This window comes from Clarias gariepinus, chromosome 21 (genome assembly GCF_024256425.1).
Source record: "Clarias gariepinus isolate MV-2021 ecotype Netherlands chromosome 21, CGAR_prim_01v2, whole genome shotgun sequence".
Taxonomy (NCBI): domain Eukaryota; kingdom Metazoa; phylum Chordata; class Actinopteri; order Siluriformes; family Clariidae; genus Clarias; species Clarias gariepinus.
This window is the reverse complement of record NC_071120.1, coordinates 11,063,716-11,081,884: the sequence shown is the minus strand read 5'-3', so window position 1 is coordinate 11,081,884 and position 18,169 is coordinate 11,063,716. Positions and strand designations below refer to the sequence as shown.

At 38.8% G+C, this 18,169-nt stretch overlaps 2 protein-coding genes across 7 annotated transcripts in view; both read left to right on the top strand.

Annotated features, from left to right (window-relative positions):
* The window catches only part of LOC128509070 (leucine-rich repeat-containing protein 43-like), a 51,720-nt gene extending 47,229 nt beyond the window's left edge, over positions 1-4,491 (top strand). The window contains exons 11-12 of the mRNA XM_053480641.1: positions 2,627-2,693; positions 4,240-4,491. Of these exons, the coding sequence (XP_053336616.1) occupies positions 2,627-2,693; positions 4,240-4,385 (213 nt within the window). The 3' untranslated portion in view covers positions 4,386-4,491. The remainder of the gene's footprint in view (positions 1-2,626; positions 2,694-4,239) is intronic.
* Positions 4,492-6,709: 2,218 nt separating this feature from the next.
* rsrc2 (arginine/serine-rich coiled-coil 2) lies at positions 6,710-16,072 on the top strand. 6 transcript variants are annotated; one of them, XM_053481205.1, is made up of 10 exons: positions 6,710-6,832; positions 9,335-9,475; positions 10,157-10,197; positions 12,161-12,339; positions 13,147-13,299; positions 13,510-13,626; positions 13,754-13,839; positions 13,918-14,186; positions 14,898-14,987; positions 15,425-16,072. In XM_053481205.1, the coding sequence occupies exons 2-10, from the start codon at positions 9,394-9,396 to the stop codon at positions 15,608-15,610; spliced, it is 1,203 nt and encodes a 400-aa protein (XP_053337180.1). In that variant the 5' UTR covers positions 6,710-6,832; positions 9,335-9,393; the 3' UTR covers positions 15,611-16,072. The 6 variants fall into 6 exon arrangements, with proteins under 6 accessions (XP_053337180.1, XP_053337179.1, XP_053337181.1 ...); XM_053481204.1 differs by having other exon boundaries at positions 13,915-14,186; XM_053481207.1 differs by lacking the exon at positions 6,710-6,832 and adding an exon at positions 10,501-10,579 and having other exon boundaries at positions 9,375-9,475; positions 13,915-14,186.
* The last annotated feature ends 2,097 nt before the right edge of the window (positions 16,073-18,169 follow it).

Genomic DNA, 18,169 nt, shown 5'->3' with positions numbered 1-18,169 from the left:
CAAGACGTTGTGATCTCGTTGGACAACAATCGGATCACTTCTTTAGTCACTGCCCGCAGTCTTGGGGTAACTTTGGACAATCAACTGTCATTTTCCCCACACATTGTCAATTGTTATCTCTCTTGTTGATTTCTTCTTTACAACATCAGAAAAATTCACCCATTGCTTTCTACACAGGCTATTCTGGTACTTGTTCAGTCCTGCTCGCCTACAAAGCTAAAAATGGGCCAGCACCCATTTACCTCTCAGCTCTAATCACACCCCGCACCACGTTTATTATGATCTTCCAACACTGATCGGCTGGGCCTACCATCTCTCAGAGATCAAGGAAGACATAAGTCCAGACTGTTTTCTGTTCTGCCACCTAGGTGGTGAAACTTTCACTAGATGTCTGTATAGCTGAGACTCTGCCAATCGTTAAATGACTTCTAAAGACCTACAAAATTTAAGTTAATATCTCTTACATCCCTCCCACCCCTTGGCAACCGCGTGTATAAAAGGCAGTGTCTCTGCCTGTTCGGAACGTACATGCTAATTGTGATTTGCTGAAGTTAGTATTTTGATTCATGTGCAATCCAATAGCTTATCATTCTGTAACTGATGCAATACAACACATAACCATTGCATCAGAGACATTGATGTACAACACAAATGGAAGAATTTCTTGAAGTTTCTTTATATTTCCAAACTACTTTCAAATCTTTTGGATCCATTTGCCTGCCATGAAACTAAATGGTCAATACATCTGTCCTACCATTTAAATAGGTCACACTATTAAGGTCAGAGCAATGACACATTTTTGAAAAATAGTCACCTTAAGGCGGCACAGTGGCACCGTCGCCTTGCACCTCCAGGATCTGTGTTTGATTCATGTCTGTGTGCATGGAGTTTTCATGTTCTCCCCGTGCCTGGTGGGTTTCCTCTGGGTAGTTCAGATTCCTCCCACATTCCAAAGACATGCAGATTATGCTAATTGGTGTTCCCAAATTGCCCATGGTATGTGTGTGCAGGATATCATAAAACACAGCATCCTTCATAAAGGCCCTCAAAGGCATTTTTGAAATGCTATTGGTGCCCTTGTTAATCTGAATGCGAGGCAAACCTATTCACGGAATGAATGAAGTACTGACTGAAGTACTACTTTTGAAGTACTGAGAACTGTTACAAACTACAAATCATATATCTTTACATCTTTATATGCACAACTATCCTCCTATCACTCACTGAAGCACTCTAATCTAATAGTAAACAGGAAAAGTACAGTAGCAGCCTAGTAAAGAAAAAAAGTTTTTAGTTGCTTAGACTGAATAAATGAGATCTTCCCAGGGTTCCAATTGAGTAAAGATGAGGATTCTGGTAATTAACATGCAGAGTTATAAATATTTATTTCAATTTATATTTCTGTCCCAGCCAATGGGGCTAATGTTAGACAGTAGACATATTTCAAATTCTAATCCTTTAGAAACTATTGAATCCAGTGTTGCCTTTTCATCTCCACCTTCACTAGAGCAAAAGTCACAGTCGAATAATCCTGCCACTTCTTGCGGCCAGAGACATATTCAATTTAATTAAATTTTATTTGTATAGCGCTTTTAACAGTTGACGTTGTCGCAAAGCAGCTTTACACAATCAAAGGAATTATCTAAGTTTGTATGAAATGTGAATGTGTATGAATCAAAATAATAAGTTTGTCCCTGATGAGCGAGCAGAGGACGACGACGACAGTGGCAAGAAAAAACTCCTTGGTAGTAGGAAGAAACCTTGAGAGGAACCCGACTCAACAGGGAACCCATCCTCATCTGGGTGAAACAGCTAGCAGGAATTGATCTGCAGTCATACTATGTAAGACGGGAAGTTCAGTACAACAGAAGATGTTTAAGTTAAAATGGAGTCCAGGTCATTATTGGAGGCTCAGGTAGACTGTATATGCCCATTGTTCTGACTGGAGCAGACCATGCAATGCATCATAGGGAAGCTTAATTCAGGATATGTATGGACTATTTACAGCCCAAACTAATCTAGAAACCTCTTCTCCCATCCTGCTTTATATTTAAGTTTGCTGATAAGTACACTGTTGACTAGTGACCTCCAGGATGGTAATGTGACGGAACTCATCCTATATAAGGTTAAATGCCTTAAACCTAAGAACCAGGGGTTTGACATCTTTGCAATCTGCTACAAGAGTCAATCTGCAGTTACTTACATTACTAAGAAACGGGACATCACTATGGCCTAGATGAAAGATTAGATGTTAGATTACAGTATAGTTTGATAGTTCTATAAACACTGAATAATTGCCAGTCCCTCAAAACCTTGGCGAAAACTAGTAGTAGTGCTGGACCTGGAGGTGTCACATACAGTACATTTGCAAAAATGTATAGCAAAAGACTTGTTTTCTAACGGTATTAAGGGCAATTATGATTAGTAGTGATGTGTTTAATCTTCTCTGGTCAAAGTTATATTCATCCTATGAATCCTCAAATAATAATGCACAACCTAGATTACTGCACTCTAAGCAAAATTGAAATTATTACTGTGATAACTGTTGTTGTTTTGCGACTACCCCGAATAGACAAATATATACCATCTAACATCATTACTTTCATAATGATGTTATCTTTTACAGGACAAAATTAAGAAGCCTAAGGAAGACAATAATGAAGACAAGCTGTTAAAGCCAACTAATTTAAAAGGTAATATGTGTATGCTAATGAAATAATGATATATTTGAATTCTAGCGCAATTTGATTAATCCAACAGAATCCCAGTTTCATCTTGAAATACTCGTCAGAACCCACAGAAGTGTGTTCTGTGGAAAGATATCCTGACCTAAATACTGGGGAAAAACCCCTTTTGGTATATCATGCAAACTAAAAAGAAAAAATAGAACAACTATATGGGCTTTGAGTCAGATAGCTAATCCTGAGCACTATACGAATAAGCAGTACTTATTTATTTATTACCTTAAACATTACTGTATAACTGGTAAAATCAATTACTGAATGTTTGACTGGACAACATTGTGCCATTCACTGCTGTTTTGCATTTAGAAACATTTTTGGGTCAAAATGGGAAGTGCTTGCTCAGGATCCATGGAGAAAAGTTCTTCTTAGTAATGAAGTTGAAAGACTCTTGGCCTCTCTATGTCTTTCATTTAGCTCAATCAATCTGAAGAAATGCTCTACATTCAATATATAGTCTTGAATTTGCAAGCGAGCATAAAGATTGGACGTTGGAGCAATGGAAAGGGGTCATGTAACTTAATAAATTCAGATTGACCCTATTCCAGAGTGATGGTGCATTAGAGTAAGAAGGAGACAGCATGATGCATAGTGGAGATAGTAGCATTAATAAAATGAAGGGCACTGATGGCTCAGTGGTAGGTGTTTCGCCGGCCATGCAGAAGGCCTGGGTTTGACTCCCGGGTTTGATTGGCCAAAACACCAGACACTGGATGCAGGGATGGATACAATGGAAAGGTTGTGTCAGGAACGGCATCTTGTGTAAAACTTAAGCCACGCTTGTATGTGTGGACCAGATGGGCTGCTGTGGAGACCCCTTGCTGGAAGCAGCTGAAAGAACAACATGGTGCAATAAAATGAAATCAGCTGATGTCCTGAATATACTGAATGACCAGGTTATCACATCAATAGTGTTTTTCAGCCCTGATGGCACAGGGATATTCCAATATTTATTGTAAAAGAGTGGTCCTGGGAGCGTGAGGAATCATTTTCACACATGAACTGGCCACCACATTGTACATGGTAATCAAAGCGAAAGGTAGTAATATCATACCCTTTTGATGTCTGTGGTAGAGATTATTTGCACAGTGTATGCTGGGAATCATAGTGCTTTGATAGGCAAAACCATCATAAAACTCCAACATATAAAACAATAACAAAAATGTGTGTGTGGTGGGGGGTGGGGGTGGGGGGGGGGAGCGGAATTAATAAAAGCACTGCTACTTCATGTCAGAGTGTCTCTTTGCAAATAATAATTCTAAAGACATGCAACTGATCCACAGCTGTAATTACAGTAAGTGAACAAACTTCTGAAATGGAATTTCTTTAAATCTAAACAGACAGATTAGTTTATGCTTTATAGGTGTTCAACTTCTGAAAAGTTTAAACAAAACAAAGAGTTTGGTGCTACATGAAAAAGAAGTGAAATTTTAGATTTGCAGAAACATTCTCAGTTCTTGTCCTTGTTTCTTTTCTTGTGTCTCATGTCTTTTAATAGGAAAAGAAAAAGGATGCATGAAGACTGTGACTGAAGCCTTGGATGAAGAAAGCAACCCTTCCAAAATGAAGCCTCTAACTGTGGACTTCAGTATTCGGGTGGACAAATGGACTCCTGATTTGCAAGCATTAAATAGGCTATGTTGAAAAGGGTTTATTTTATTCTGCTCAGGATTTTTTTTGCTTAGTATATTATAACCAAATTAGATGCATAACCCATTTTGTATGTATGTTTTAATGCAATAAAACTGATAAGAAAACAGTAAGAATATTTTAAGACGAATGTTTCCAAGCACGTGTTCAGAAAACGGATAAGACAATTTGCATAGATCTTTGCTTGTTCCTTGGGTTTGCCCCCATTCCACCCAGTATTTCCTCCCCACAACCAGGGTTCCTGTGATAAGCTCCGAATGCACCAAAACCCGAACAAGATTTAGGGTTTTGGTGCATCCGGAGTGTTACTGAGTGTAAGTGGTTACTGAAGATGATCAGATGAAACTTCAGATGCTAAATTAGTGTTAAACTCAACAAAAATATAAACGCAACACCTTTGTTTCTGCTCCGATTTTTCATGAGATGGACTTAAAGATCTAAAATTCATTCCAGATACACAATATTACCATTTCTCTCAAACATTGTTCGCAAATCAGTCTAAATGTGTGATAGTGAGCACTTCTGCTTTGCTGAGATAATCCATCCCACCTCACAGGTGTGCCACATCAAGATGCTGATCTGACATCATGAGTAGTGCACAGGTGTACCTTATACTGCACACAATAAATAAAATGCTTTGTATGAGACATTATTGCAGATTACTTTATAAAGTGAAAATGTGGAATTTTTATTATTATTATTAGTAGTAGTAGGTGTAAGTATCATCATCATTATTATTATTATAAGTTGCAGTAAAAGTAGTTGGTTTAGTATCAACATCAGCAGGGAGGCAGCATGGTTAAAGCTCTGGGTTACTGACCCTGGGTTACAGTAACACTAATTCCCCTTTCCTACCAAGGCAGTTCTGGAGATAGATCAGAACCAGTGCCCAAATTTGGTTCTCAATTGAGAGATACAAAAAAATAATTTCATTTGTAATGACAATTAATTGAATCATTATAATTATTATTTTTCTTTATCATCTTCTGCTTATTATTATTATTTGTTGTAGTAGTAGGTGTAGTATCGTCATCGTCATTATGATCATTATTATTATACCTTTTTTGATGACGATGATTCTTCTTTGTCATCTTGTTTTTCTTATTATTATTATGAGTGGTGGTAGTAGTAGTACTATAGTTAATGTAGTATCATCGTCATTATCATCACAATTTTTGATGATGATTTTTCTTCTTCTTATTATTATTATTATTATAAGCAGTACTAATAGTTGGTGTAGGATCATCTTTATCACCTTTAGTATACTCATTAAACTAGTACTGAGGTCTTTCTCATTTTTACCTCGATTGAACTCTTTCATACAATACATAGATAGATAGCTTTGGTACTATCGTCAGGAAATACAGAAAAATGGTTCCATGCAGGAGATTTTGTTTCTGGGTTAAGAGGGTTTAGAATAGACGTCAGACGGTTTTGTGTGACCGCATCCATAGCCACATCATAACAAGTACTTGTGTAGGCACTCAGCAGGTTATCATAATCATCATTACTTCTAGTGACAAAGAGGACTAGACCATTAAGTAAGAACTTATCGTCCTCCTGAGAGCTTTTAATTGGTTCCTCTTTGATATGTACACTTGAGTCATTTATTGAATTGTCTTTCTCTATTTCAGACGTCTAAGTTGTATCATCTGAAATGGCTGGAGAAGTTGAATCGTTTTTTTTTTAAATAATTTCTGCGTCTTGTAAACGTCAATTAATCTGAGAAGATAAATTATTGAGTGTCCTGTGCAGGAATAAGGACGCAATCAAAGACTTTTTTGCCAGTGAAACCTCATGAGTGTATGTCTTAAAAACAAAAAAAAAAGTACCCCTCAATTTTTAAACAAGTGCATTTGACCTCTTTTCTCTTGTCATTCTCCATTCAGCTTTGTGTTCCAAGTGCACGTCATCAGTGTTTTGTGAAAGGCCTCCTTCCGCCTCCATTGTAGCAGATCTTTAACTGATGCAATCACCAAAAGTTGTTTAGTATAAATGTCTCATTGTTCTGAAGTGAGGGGATTATCGTGGTTTGTCTCTCAGCAGCATCATCATAGTTAATCATAATTATTTTTTTATGATAATGGTACTTTTTCTTGTTATTATTATTACTATTATTGTTGTTATTATTAGCAGTAGGAGGAGGAGTAGAGTAGTGGTAGTGTTTGAGTGTGGCATGATCTCTGGTGCTGCCACAATGTCAGATTACCGTGTTATATAACATCTTGTAATAGTTTGAAATAATGTAAGAATGTAAATCCTATGCTGTGTGTACACAGGGTCATATGTATTATACACACACAAAGCGAAGGAAGTGAGTTGAAGCACTTCCGGGTTACGGCGCGCTGTGTTGCCTGCAGTTTGCGTTGTTGTTGGTGAGGTCGCAGCCCGCAGGCGGAACACAGCAGGAAATAATTCACCTTTATTAACTCTGAGGAGCGGTAAGTGTGTGCTTAAATATCGGCTTTTGCGTAATGGTGTGTGTATAAGTACAGTAAGTACCACAGTGATAGTGTATTATGCTCGGGTTCCGGCTGAGCATAACTCACACACACACACATAGTGACTCTGTAGGCCGCCGCGCGCTCATACACTCTAACCAAACCAGAGTAACCCTAAAGGATAACACACACACACACGCATATACACCGCGCAGTGTGTGTGTGTGTGTGTGTGTATAGTGTGTGTAATGTGTTCGGGTGGATTTGAAACTGAATATTTATATCTCTTGCTGTTTGGTGTCGAGCCGTCGCGAATTAGCATAGCTAGCCCCGTTAGCTCGCTTACATCTCCGGACAAACAAACCTTGTATCGTATCGCTGATGACGTCATTAACAACCACTAGCCCACAAACGGACCACCAACACACACACACACACAGCAAGTGTTGCTGAGTAAACGGGAGCTTATCTTTGTGGGTCACTGGACGACGCAAGTGTACTCTGGTGAATTCTTATTTACGTAAAAGGGAAAACCAACAAAGGGGTAACATTATGATAACCAGGATTTCCGTGTAAGTGACGTCACTATATTATATTAACGTCATCTTTTTTTGGTGCTGGTCTGTTGTTCTGCTACCTGTTTTTTTTTTTTTTAGGTCTGTGCAAAGATCTCAACCACATTTTAAACACACTTAAAAGTTTGAGACACTAAGATCAGTTTGTCTGGAATAGTTCTTGCACGTATAACAGTTTTGTTCTATTGTATAAGCACGATGATGAAACTGGCTCTCATGAAGACCTTCCCAGGAAAGAAAGACCAAAATGTACCTTTGCTGCAGAGCAGAAGTTCAGTTAGATTTACCAGTCTCAGAAATCCACAATTAATCAACAGCACCTCAGATTAGAGCCGTTATAAAGGATTTACAGATCATGAGTAGCAGACACTCAGATCAGAGAGACAGTACTCAATATCAACTGCTCAAGAAAAATGACTGCAAAATTTGGATGCCTTTAGCATTGCTTCACGATGTATAAAGAGAGAAAAATCAGGAAGGCTTATGATGTGAGAAAGTAATTCCAAAGTTTTAAGCTGTAGTGGGGTGGGGGGAATACCCAGTCACCTCTTAATACCATATTATAACTATACCTTGGTGCTGATTCAATTAAAATTGTGATATTGCTAACTGCTTAGTATATATCTTTCCCATTCATCGTAATTATTTCTAAACAAACTTAGCAAATAATTCACGTGTACCAAATGGGATGAAAATGCGTAAATTGTTCAGAGTGCACGTCTGTAGGATTTTGAAATTTCCCCACTGTGGGATGAAGAAAGGTATATCTCATTTTATCTCATCTTATAAAGAAACGGTTTTATCACTTTAAACGTGTGTAAATGAGGTTTGAGTTGTGTGTAGTGGTTTTGAGTCTGATTCTCTCACAGAGTTTGGAGGAAAAGGCAGATCAGAGACTTTTCATGTGCATTATCTTTGATAATACAACATTATAATATATACATACATGTTTTCCCTTTTTTTTAATTAAATAGATAAAATTTAATTGTGGAAATGATGGAAATCCCCCATATCAACTATTACTAATTACCTGACTGTGATTCCAAACAAGGTGAAAAGAGAGTGGATGTGAGTGGGCTCTTTTTCATTCGCGGTACAAAAAGCTGCTCTGAGCACAAAAATTCTCAAGCCGTAAAAGAGATAAGCCGAGCTGAGCCTCGCCTGCTGTGTAAAAAGATTGTGTCAAATACAGATATTTATTTATTAAATAAATATTTGATCACGGTGCTGCTTAATTTCTTTATCTTATTGGTCGGATGGGGTTCATTGTGTTTTCAAAGGCAAATCACGAACTCACTTTTCTAATGCACTTGTACATGTCGGATATGCAGGTAAAGTATAAAACGATTTATGGGGTATTGGGTAACTCAGTGGTTAAAGTTTTGGACAACTGATCGAAAGGTCTCAGGTTTAAACCCCAGCACCACTAAGTTGTCCCTGTTGGGCCCTTGAGCAAGGTGCTTAACCTTCAAATGCTCAGGTGTATAGTAAGAAAAAAATGTTAATCGCTCTGGATAAGGGGGTCTGCTGAATGCTGTAAGTGTATAAATACAAACCTGTGTGTTCCCTTTATATTTTTTTCTGCACCTGAAAGGTAGATTGGGGAGGGTGTTACCTACCTGGATCTGTTAGATTTTTGTGATCATGATTAAAAAGTATTTGTGCTTGATGAACTAGATTTAAGGGTATTGCTTTAATTAGAATTTTTTTTTATTATTTTTTTTTTTACAAAACTAGTTTTGTAACATGCATTACATTTCACACCCTTATTATGTGTCAACTCAAAGCATAATTTAGAGATGAAGCAAGGTGTCGGGTCAGGTCATCCACCTGTGTAGATTAGGATCAAGCCACTGACAAAAAAACATAGTGACTAAGTCGTTTTAAGACAGCCACTAAAGATTTAAATCTGTGTTTCTGTTCTCAGGCAAATGTCGTTGTCCTGAAGCACAAGCTCAGTGTTTGACGTAGACTTAAAGGGTCGGCATGGAAAGTTCTAAATCACCCAGGGGCGGGAGACATCACTCACCATCCAGATGTCGCTCCAGAGACAAAAAGCGCAAATCGGGTAACTTTTTTTTTTTCTTCCTCTGATATCCATACAAAATAGCTGGCTAGATTAAAAAAATAATTGAAAGATGTTACTTAGCTTCACTGTACATAAAATCATGTGGTGAAAAGTTAACATACACCTAGGCTAAATATATTAAACTTCAGTCTTACAACTCGACCAGTTTCATTTGACCTTATTTTTAAAAAGTCAATGAGTGAGGCATCTCCATAGGACATTTTAAAACATTTAAGTGGAGACGAATCGAAATATCTCTCAGAATGGCAGTGGCTCAAAGGTTTACATACAGCATTAACTCTTTATAAACAGTCCGGAAGATTCCTGTAAATAATGTAACCGCTTTTCCAAGCGTCTGATTGGCCAGTCGACAACTCGAGCCCCAACTCTACCAGGTTGCCACTGTTGCGTCCTTGTCCATGGCCCTTAAGGCCCTGTCCGGCCCAGGGGTGCCGTGTAATGGCTGTCCCTGTGCTCTGACCCCATGATAAGAATAAGAACCATCACAGTGCAGTAATGTATATGTGATGAATAAGGACTGAATTTAATTTAACTTCGAGCCTGTGTGTACTGAAAACATACAGCACACATCGTACAGTGTCTTTATAGTATGTGTGTGTCGAAGAGATGTGTGTGTGTGCGCGCCTGTGCATTAAATATTCCTGTACATCCTAATTTCAGGTGACAAGAAGCACAGAAGATCCCGGAGCAGAAGCAAAGAGGTAACTAAACTAAAGACCATTTCACTCACGTAGGTTAAGTTGATGTGGTCACGTCAGTATGTAATTTGTCATAAGTTTTAGGACAGGGTAAGTATGAAGGTTTAACAGGACATGATAAAATGTCAAAACTGAAGTAGTTCTTGAGTGATTATTTCTTTGGTTTTTCTCAATCTCACACGTGTCAGTTATGTGAAATTAGAGATGACTAAAGTAGAGAACAGATTGTGTGGGAATTTGCTTTTTTTTTGGTAAAAGCCTGTATTTAGATCACATGATAACATCTCTATAACAAATTACACTCAGCGTGCTAATGCACGAAGAGACACTCTGAACAGAAGACCCTGCTGACAGATAGCAAAATTATATGCCTACAACTGGACAGGTAACTATCAGCCTCAATCTTCCACTTGCCTAAAAATGTATACACATTTATATATCTATATTTTTCTGTCTAGCAACCTTGCATTAATCCTTTCCAAGTCCCCACATGAGTTGCATTGATCTTGATCGATCTTTGTCCTCTTGTATGCATGAATGTTGGGAATGTCATGAAACCGTCAGTTTGAAAGCGTAGTACTTGGGAATCGCAGTCGCTTCAGAATAAAACTAGCGCATTAAAAAGTGAAGCTGAAGCAAGTCTGATTGACAAGAGAACACTGACACGGGCCGTATTCAGAGTTGCGTTCTGCTTGCATAGGAAGCTGGCAAGGCAGAACATGGCTCTGCTAGCATTTAGATTTCCAACCTATGTATGTATAAATTCATGTGGATTTGTATTTGAAGGCAGCATTAAATGTGTAGGTATGACACACTGACATTGAATCAGTTACCCTCATGAATAAACGCAAATACACGTGTATATGTTTATAACGCATTGATCAGCCATAACATTAAGTAAACTTAATGTTTATTGTGTAATTGTAATGTAATTGAATCATGGGCCCTTTTAAGGCTCGTCTACCCAGATCCCAATCCAATCGAGCGTCCATGGGATGCGAACCCCGCAACCAACAGTTTCCAGACGCCACAGCACACCCTCAGAGGCCCTGACGGAACAGAGCCAGCCCGGCGCACCACTGGGCACGATATGTGTCGTGTTGTAATATTTACGGCTGATCGGTGTTATTTATATAAAACAAGGACAGCTTGTCCTTTAACCCATGGCTGTATAAAATCCATTTTTGACCTGTTCAACACATTCTGCTTCAACTCTCACTGGCAGATACAGCAAATTTAGCCCTAAGCTTCACATTTCCCAGCTTCAAAATATTAGACTGCATCCGGTTAATCATGCTCTTTTATCTGATTGACGATAGTGGAACACACTTTCTTAGATTGAGAATTCTTGCTCTACATTTATTTGTTTATCATAACTAGGATATTTCCATTCCTAATGCATGGTTGTCTCAATGTAGTCACAATATAGTTTTATTAGATTTTTATTTGAGTCGTCTCACTTTCATCTTATAATAAAATGGAGGGTTTTTTTATGTCTCATGCTTTAATGTGATATTGTATAGCAGTTGAAAGTAAAGAGTGGGGTGATCTCTATTATTTCAGTATTCGTTCTCAGTTCCCACATTGTAAAGGCAAGTGCCTGATTTAAAGGCGGATATAGAAAACAATTCAGTACCAGCTGCTCTCAAAGCCCTAGACAAGAAAAGTCTGTCAATTTCAAAAGCATCATTTTGAACTCTGAATACGACCTTCTATTAAGAGTTAGAATTAGATCGTTTACTTTTTTCAAATTCTTTAATTGTATTGTGTAATAAAGATGAGATGCGTGCCCTAAGAATGTGAGATTCATACCGCTGAATTTCTCTGAGAGATGTAGATGTGGTGAGGAGTGGGTGGTTGGGGCTGTGCGTATTAATCATCTTTAAAGATGCTTGTTCTAAAACTGGCATACTAACTCTCTTTGTCACACTATTTTCCTGAAAGAGACCACTTCTTCTTAAAACAGGCGCGGCGGAGGGATGGGGACAAGATGGTCAGATCGCACAGCCGATCTGAGGACCTGCTGCAGAGTTCGGATAAAGAGCGCGAGAGGCTTTCAGAAGACAGCGGAGAGGAGCGGCACCGCAGAAAGGAGAAGAGGTCATCCGGGGGGAGGAGTCCGTCCAGGTCTCGCTCAAGGGAAAGGTAACATCGCAAACGTCCACTTAGATTTTCTAATATTATTAAACAGTCAGACCTCCTTATATTCGAATAGAAATTTAATGGCAGCTATTGGAGCTAATTTTGTTTAATTGCACGTTTTTTTTTTTTTTTGTCAGTTTATTTATTTACTAACTACTCGCACACCCGGTGCGAATGTCACAAAACAGAATCCTAAATATGCATATTTAGTGTCTCATCATTGTCTGAATGATTGCATGGAATTATCATTAAACGTTCATAGCTTATTCAGATTTATTTTACTTTATTTATTATTCGTATACAGTAAGTCCCTGACTTACGAACGAGTTCCGTTCCAGGAGCATGTTCACAAGTCTGATTTGTTCATAAGCCCAACAAAGTGAGTCTTATACACCTTTGACACAAATATACAATGTCAAGCATAAAAATAAAAAAAAGACACAGGTTTGGTGTTTTGGTGTTACTTTTGCTTTAAACTCTCGTCAGACTGCATCCAAATCGCGAGGGGAATTCCGGTTATGCACCGGGGTCAGCTGACCTCCTTTAAAGGAATCCTGGAAAGACTTCAGGGGAGGACAACGCTATGTAGTGTTTACTACGTGCTTTAACAGACATCGTTTAGTCTCAGCACAAAAAGAAAACATAAAAACACTACAATTGATTTTATTTAATAAATTGTGCCACTTTTATGAACAGGTAACATCAGATCATACCATTTGAAACATTAATCTTCCTTAATGCACCACAGTTTTTTCAATTACCAGTATACCTCAGACTTAAATCAACGGTCTGTGTGTTTAATGATCACAGGAGGCATAAAAGTCGAAGTCGAGAAAAACGGAGGTCTCGGTCACGCAGCCATGAGAGGAGATCGAAGAGTCGCGAGAGGAAGAGACGTCCCAAGTCGCGATCCAGATCACATTCCAGACACAGACAAAGGAGCAAAAGTCGCAGCAAAAGCAGGTGCATCACTCTTTCTGTTTCTTGTTTTTTCAGATTATTTGTAATGACTTGTGTAAATTTAAAAGTATTACACTTTTCTCGCATGATAAAGCCAAATCATTTCATTAAGTTGCACATTCATCTGGTTTTGTCAAATGAATAATGTCTAAATGTTTAATGATCAAAATGTCAGAGCTGGATATTTTGTATATTTTTTTTTTTATGCAACAGAGAGAAAAAGAAGAGGACTGAGAAAGTGAAAAAGATCACTCTCAGTCGCTCTCCCAGTCCTGTGGCATTCAGGGGTAGAAACACAGCCATGGATGCACAAGAGGCTTTGGCCAGGAGGTAAAGCATATACATGAAGATGTGCTGAGTTATATACAGTTCTGTACAGTCACAGAAGTTGGTAGAAACCTTTTTCAATTCCTTATAGCAAAAGCTTTATTTGATTACATTCTACTTTGGTACATAGGTTGGAGAGAGCCAAAAAACTTCAAGAACAGAAAGAGAAAGAGCTGCTGGAAAAACATCAACAGCAGCAGCAAGAAATTGTAGCAGGTGAAGAGCTTTATCTATAATTATTTCACTTCATTTGGTGAAAACTGGCTTCATCAATAGATTTTCTATCTCCAGCAGCGGCGGTGGCGGCGACTCCGCTCCTCTGTGAGAACGCCCCAGCGGCTGCCTCTGGTCCGGCTCTGAACGTGGCGGCGCTGCTGGCTTCAGGGACGCAGGTCACACCACAGATCGCTATGGCAGCTCAGATGGCAGCGCTGCAGGCCAAAACGCTGGCAGAGACGGGCATCGCTGTGCCGAGCTACTATAATCCCTCCGCCGTCAATCCATTGAAGTTTGCTGAGCAGGAGAAGAAGCGGAAGCTGTTGTGGCAAGGGAAGAAGGAAGGGGTAAGAAATTGTGTGCGTTTTTAATCTATGCTGCTGAGGAAATGTAGAAAAACTTTAAGCTTTTGTCAGAAATAAGTGATTATTGAGTGTTAATTACAAAGGTTATACGAAAAGATTACTAGATAAAAAGCACTAATATACTACAAATTTAGAGCCCATATTTAGAAAGCTTCTTAAGGCCAAAAGTTGCCCCTAGTAAGAGGCTTACGAGTTTGTATAGCAGAGGACAAAATGGCGGAAAGATAAAAATATTCTCCAAACACTGAAGGTTAAAGGAAACACTGCTCTTCTGTCCAATTTGGTTATCTTGTTCTTTTACTTCTTTCCATCTCTCTCGGATTGGTGGCTACATACCATCCAAAAGTGCAACTTAAATAGACTCTCCTGCAGTCATGTAAATTGGTAAAATGTGAGCCATTTTGCTCCCATCAATCTGAAATGGATTACAAGTAAAGAATTTAAATATAGTAACTACAGCATGGAAATTGGTTGCTTCAAAAGAAGACACACTTTCAACAGTTGGCTAGGACTTTTTAAACTAAGATATGAGCTCTGAGAGAATACTAAGAAGCTTTGTAAATACGAACCTAGAACTGTACAAAATTTGGAAAATGGTGCAATGTCTGGTTTAATTAGTATTTCGGAAAGCTAAAACGTATCCAGTGAAGTGATTATCGCCGTAATTTAAAATCCTTGTTCTTTGTGTTGAAGGATAAATCCCAGACTGCAGAACTCTGGGAGAAGCTCAACTTTGGCAACAAAGACCAAAACGTAAAGTTCCGCAAACTGATGGGCATCAAAGTAAGTTTAGATCCTGCACTCATTCTGCATGTAAATGTTTTTCAAATCAGTAATGAAAATGTGATGTATTTATGCTTGATGTGTTGATTGAAGTTAAGTTAGACAGGTTTAGTTCAAGGGTGGAATGGTATGGGAATGTCATGCTGTATCACAAGCCTAAATAATGTAAGGTTAAATGTTTATGTACACTGCCTGGCAAAACATAAAGGTTGCTGTTTCAAAAGAGTCATATTATTAGTCTGCATCAAGCAAAAAATAAAATATTTAAAATGACTGTAATAGATATCACCTAAACACCTGGTGAAGCTGAATTGTAAAAACCATAAAGCCTTTTTATGTATTAATTTATTTGTAGTCTTCATGTTGTCTTAAGGTTTTACAAATTTTGCACTTGAGTATAAGTTAATGTTGATTTGTTTTTTCCTTCTCATCTCCAGGCTGATGAGGAAGCGTCTTCAGGAGACATCAAAGAGGAAGACATGAAGACGCTGCAGCAGCAAGAAGAAATGTTCCGTAACCTAGATGTGCAGTACGAAATGGCACGCTCACAGACGCACACACAGAGGGGGATGGGCCTCGGCTTCTCCACGTCATTCTCGTCGCGAGGGATGGACCCCGTCTGAATTCCCACCGCTTCACTCTTCCATCATCGGCTCAGCTCATTTATAACTCGTGTATAGTAAGCTGAGGCTTTAGATCGCATGGATGTTGGTTTGCATCTGTAATTTATTCGAATACCAGTTTTTGTCTCAAAAGAATCCAGATGTAAATACGAGTGATTACGGTTCATGTTTTGTTAGGATTGTACCGCAGATCTCCGGAAAATTACACAAAGGTGCAATAGGACGCTGCATAGCTTTACAGGGTTTGGATGTTGTAACTTTTGTTTTCTTTTTATCTTTTTTTTTTTTTTTTTTTAAATATAAACCTGTTTCACCTGTGGATAGAACAGATAGAACACATTGTTTAGAATTAAGCTATGAAGAACATGACGACCCTTTCCATCAGAAAACACTGGCATAGTGGCCACAAGTGTGCCAAGTTGTTGTAACTGCTTATCACATTAAATTTTGTTAGTCCAAAAATTTTGCTGTTTACTGTTTATTACCATCTTTCACAGTTACACTTTAAAAGATTGTGTTGGTTTTTTTTAAGTGTCCTACAAAGAAAACTTTATTAAATACACACTTGGCTTTACACACACATGGCAAGAAAGTAACACAAAAACTTGTTGCCACTTATGAAGAGCAGAGGTTGTTTCATATCACATACCTTAATTTGTGGGTGGGGTAATAAACAATTGTTGCGCTGCTTTAAAAGTTTAAAATGTTTTAGGAACATTTCAGTGTGTCTCTTACTTCGTCATTTCAAATTAGGTTTGCTTTTTAAGTACTCTTTGCACTACTGGTAACCAAAAACGCATTCAGATTCTAGCACTTGGCTTTTGGTGACGATTAAAGTAAAATCAAAAGGTGTGGAGGTAGATGATCTTAGAGTGGATAATCAGACATCTTTTTTCTTGTAGAGAACAACCACTACAGAATATCTTACTGGGCCAAGAGCACTCTGGAGGAGGCAGGCATATCATAGTCAAAGTCAACCATCAAGAAACACTTTCCTGAATGTAAATACAGGGGCTTTACCTCGCCATGTAAACCACGCAAAAACAGAAAGGCCAGATTAGACTTCGGTAGAGATCAATAAAAAACAAAGCCTGCTTCCTGGAACATGATTCTTAAAACAGATGACAACACTATTAACTTGTTAACATCAGAATGATGGGAGAAGAGAAGCAAAGGGAAGGCTTGTGTTCCAAAGAATACCTCTACGAACATGATGGTAACAGTGTTATTGCTGAGTTCGTATGGTTCCCAATAGAACGGTTTACTGAGGATAAAAGTAGCTGGATGAATTCTGAAGTGTACAGAGCACGGATGGATAATGACCCAAAAGCAATACTAAAGCTTCTTAAAACAGAAATAGATTGTTCTTAAACCAGTAACCTGACCAGTGGAGCATGCTTATCACTTACTGAGGACAAAACCTTTTTCTCATTTTCCCTTCAATTCTAGACTACCGAGTCCTTGTTCTTGAACACCAACCAGCCAGAACATGAAACCCTCTGATAGATGCTAGTGTTCTAGTGAAACCTGTCAAGAAGTGGCAGTAATTGAAAAGTCATATTTCTGCCACAGGTCTGTGTGCATGGAGTTTGTTTTTGTGCTTGGTGGGTGTCTCTCTCCAGGCATTCTGTTTTTTTTCTCATCAAGAAAGGGCATCAAACTGGCTAAATAAAGATAATCCATGGGCACCCAAGACTGATTGGGATTGAACATACAGTGCATTCCAGCTGGCCATGGAGCAATGGAAGAAAGTGGACCGGTCTGACGTCTACGAAGAGATGGCATGGGTATATGTACTATGGGAAGAAGGCAAGCCGGTAAAGGCAGTGTGATGCTCCTTGGCAGTGTTCTCCTGAGAAACCTTGGGTATTGACATTTAAATTGGTGTTACTTTGACACGTATCACCCACCTAAACTTTGTTGCTGACCAAGAGTAGTGGCCTCCATCCACATTACAAAGGTACTTCAAGAATAGTTTAAGGAACATTGACTGTTCAAAGTATTGACTTGGCCTCCAAATCTCAATTAGATTGGGCATGTGTAGCATGTCCTGGAGGGCCCACTTCACAATTTACAGGACTTAAAGACCACGAACACAGCTTCAGAGTCCTTGACACGATAAATCAGAGCTGTTTTGGTGGTACAAGGGGGACCTGCACAGTGCCACCCCTTTATATCTTTATCACTTACTCACTCATCATCTATACCAATTTGTCCTGTATGCAGGGTCACATGGGGCCTGGAGCCTATCCCAGGAGACTTAGGGCACGAGGCGGGGTACACCCTGGACATGGTGCCAGTCCATCGCAGCACACACACTACGAGAAATTTGGGAACGCCAATTAACCTAATCTGCATATCTTTGGACTGTGGGAGGAAACCGGAGTACTCGGAGGAAACCCACCCAGCATGGGGAGAACATGCAAACTACATGCACACAGAAACGGGAATCGAGCTAACCACTCCGCCTCTTTATATACATCTTATATCGATTTCATTTCACTTTTTTTATTATTAAGTAATCTGCTATTTGTTCTTACATTGTATATCTTTTGTTTT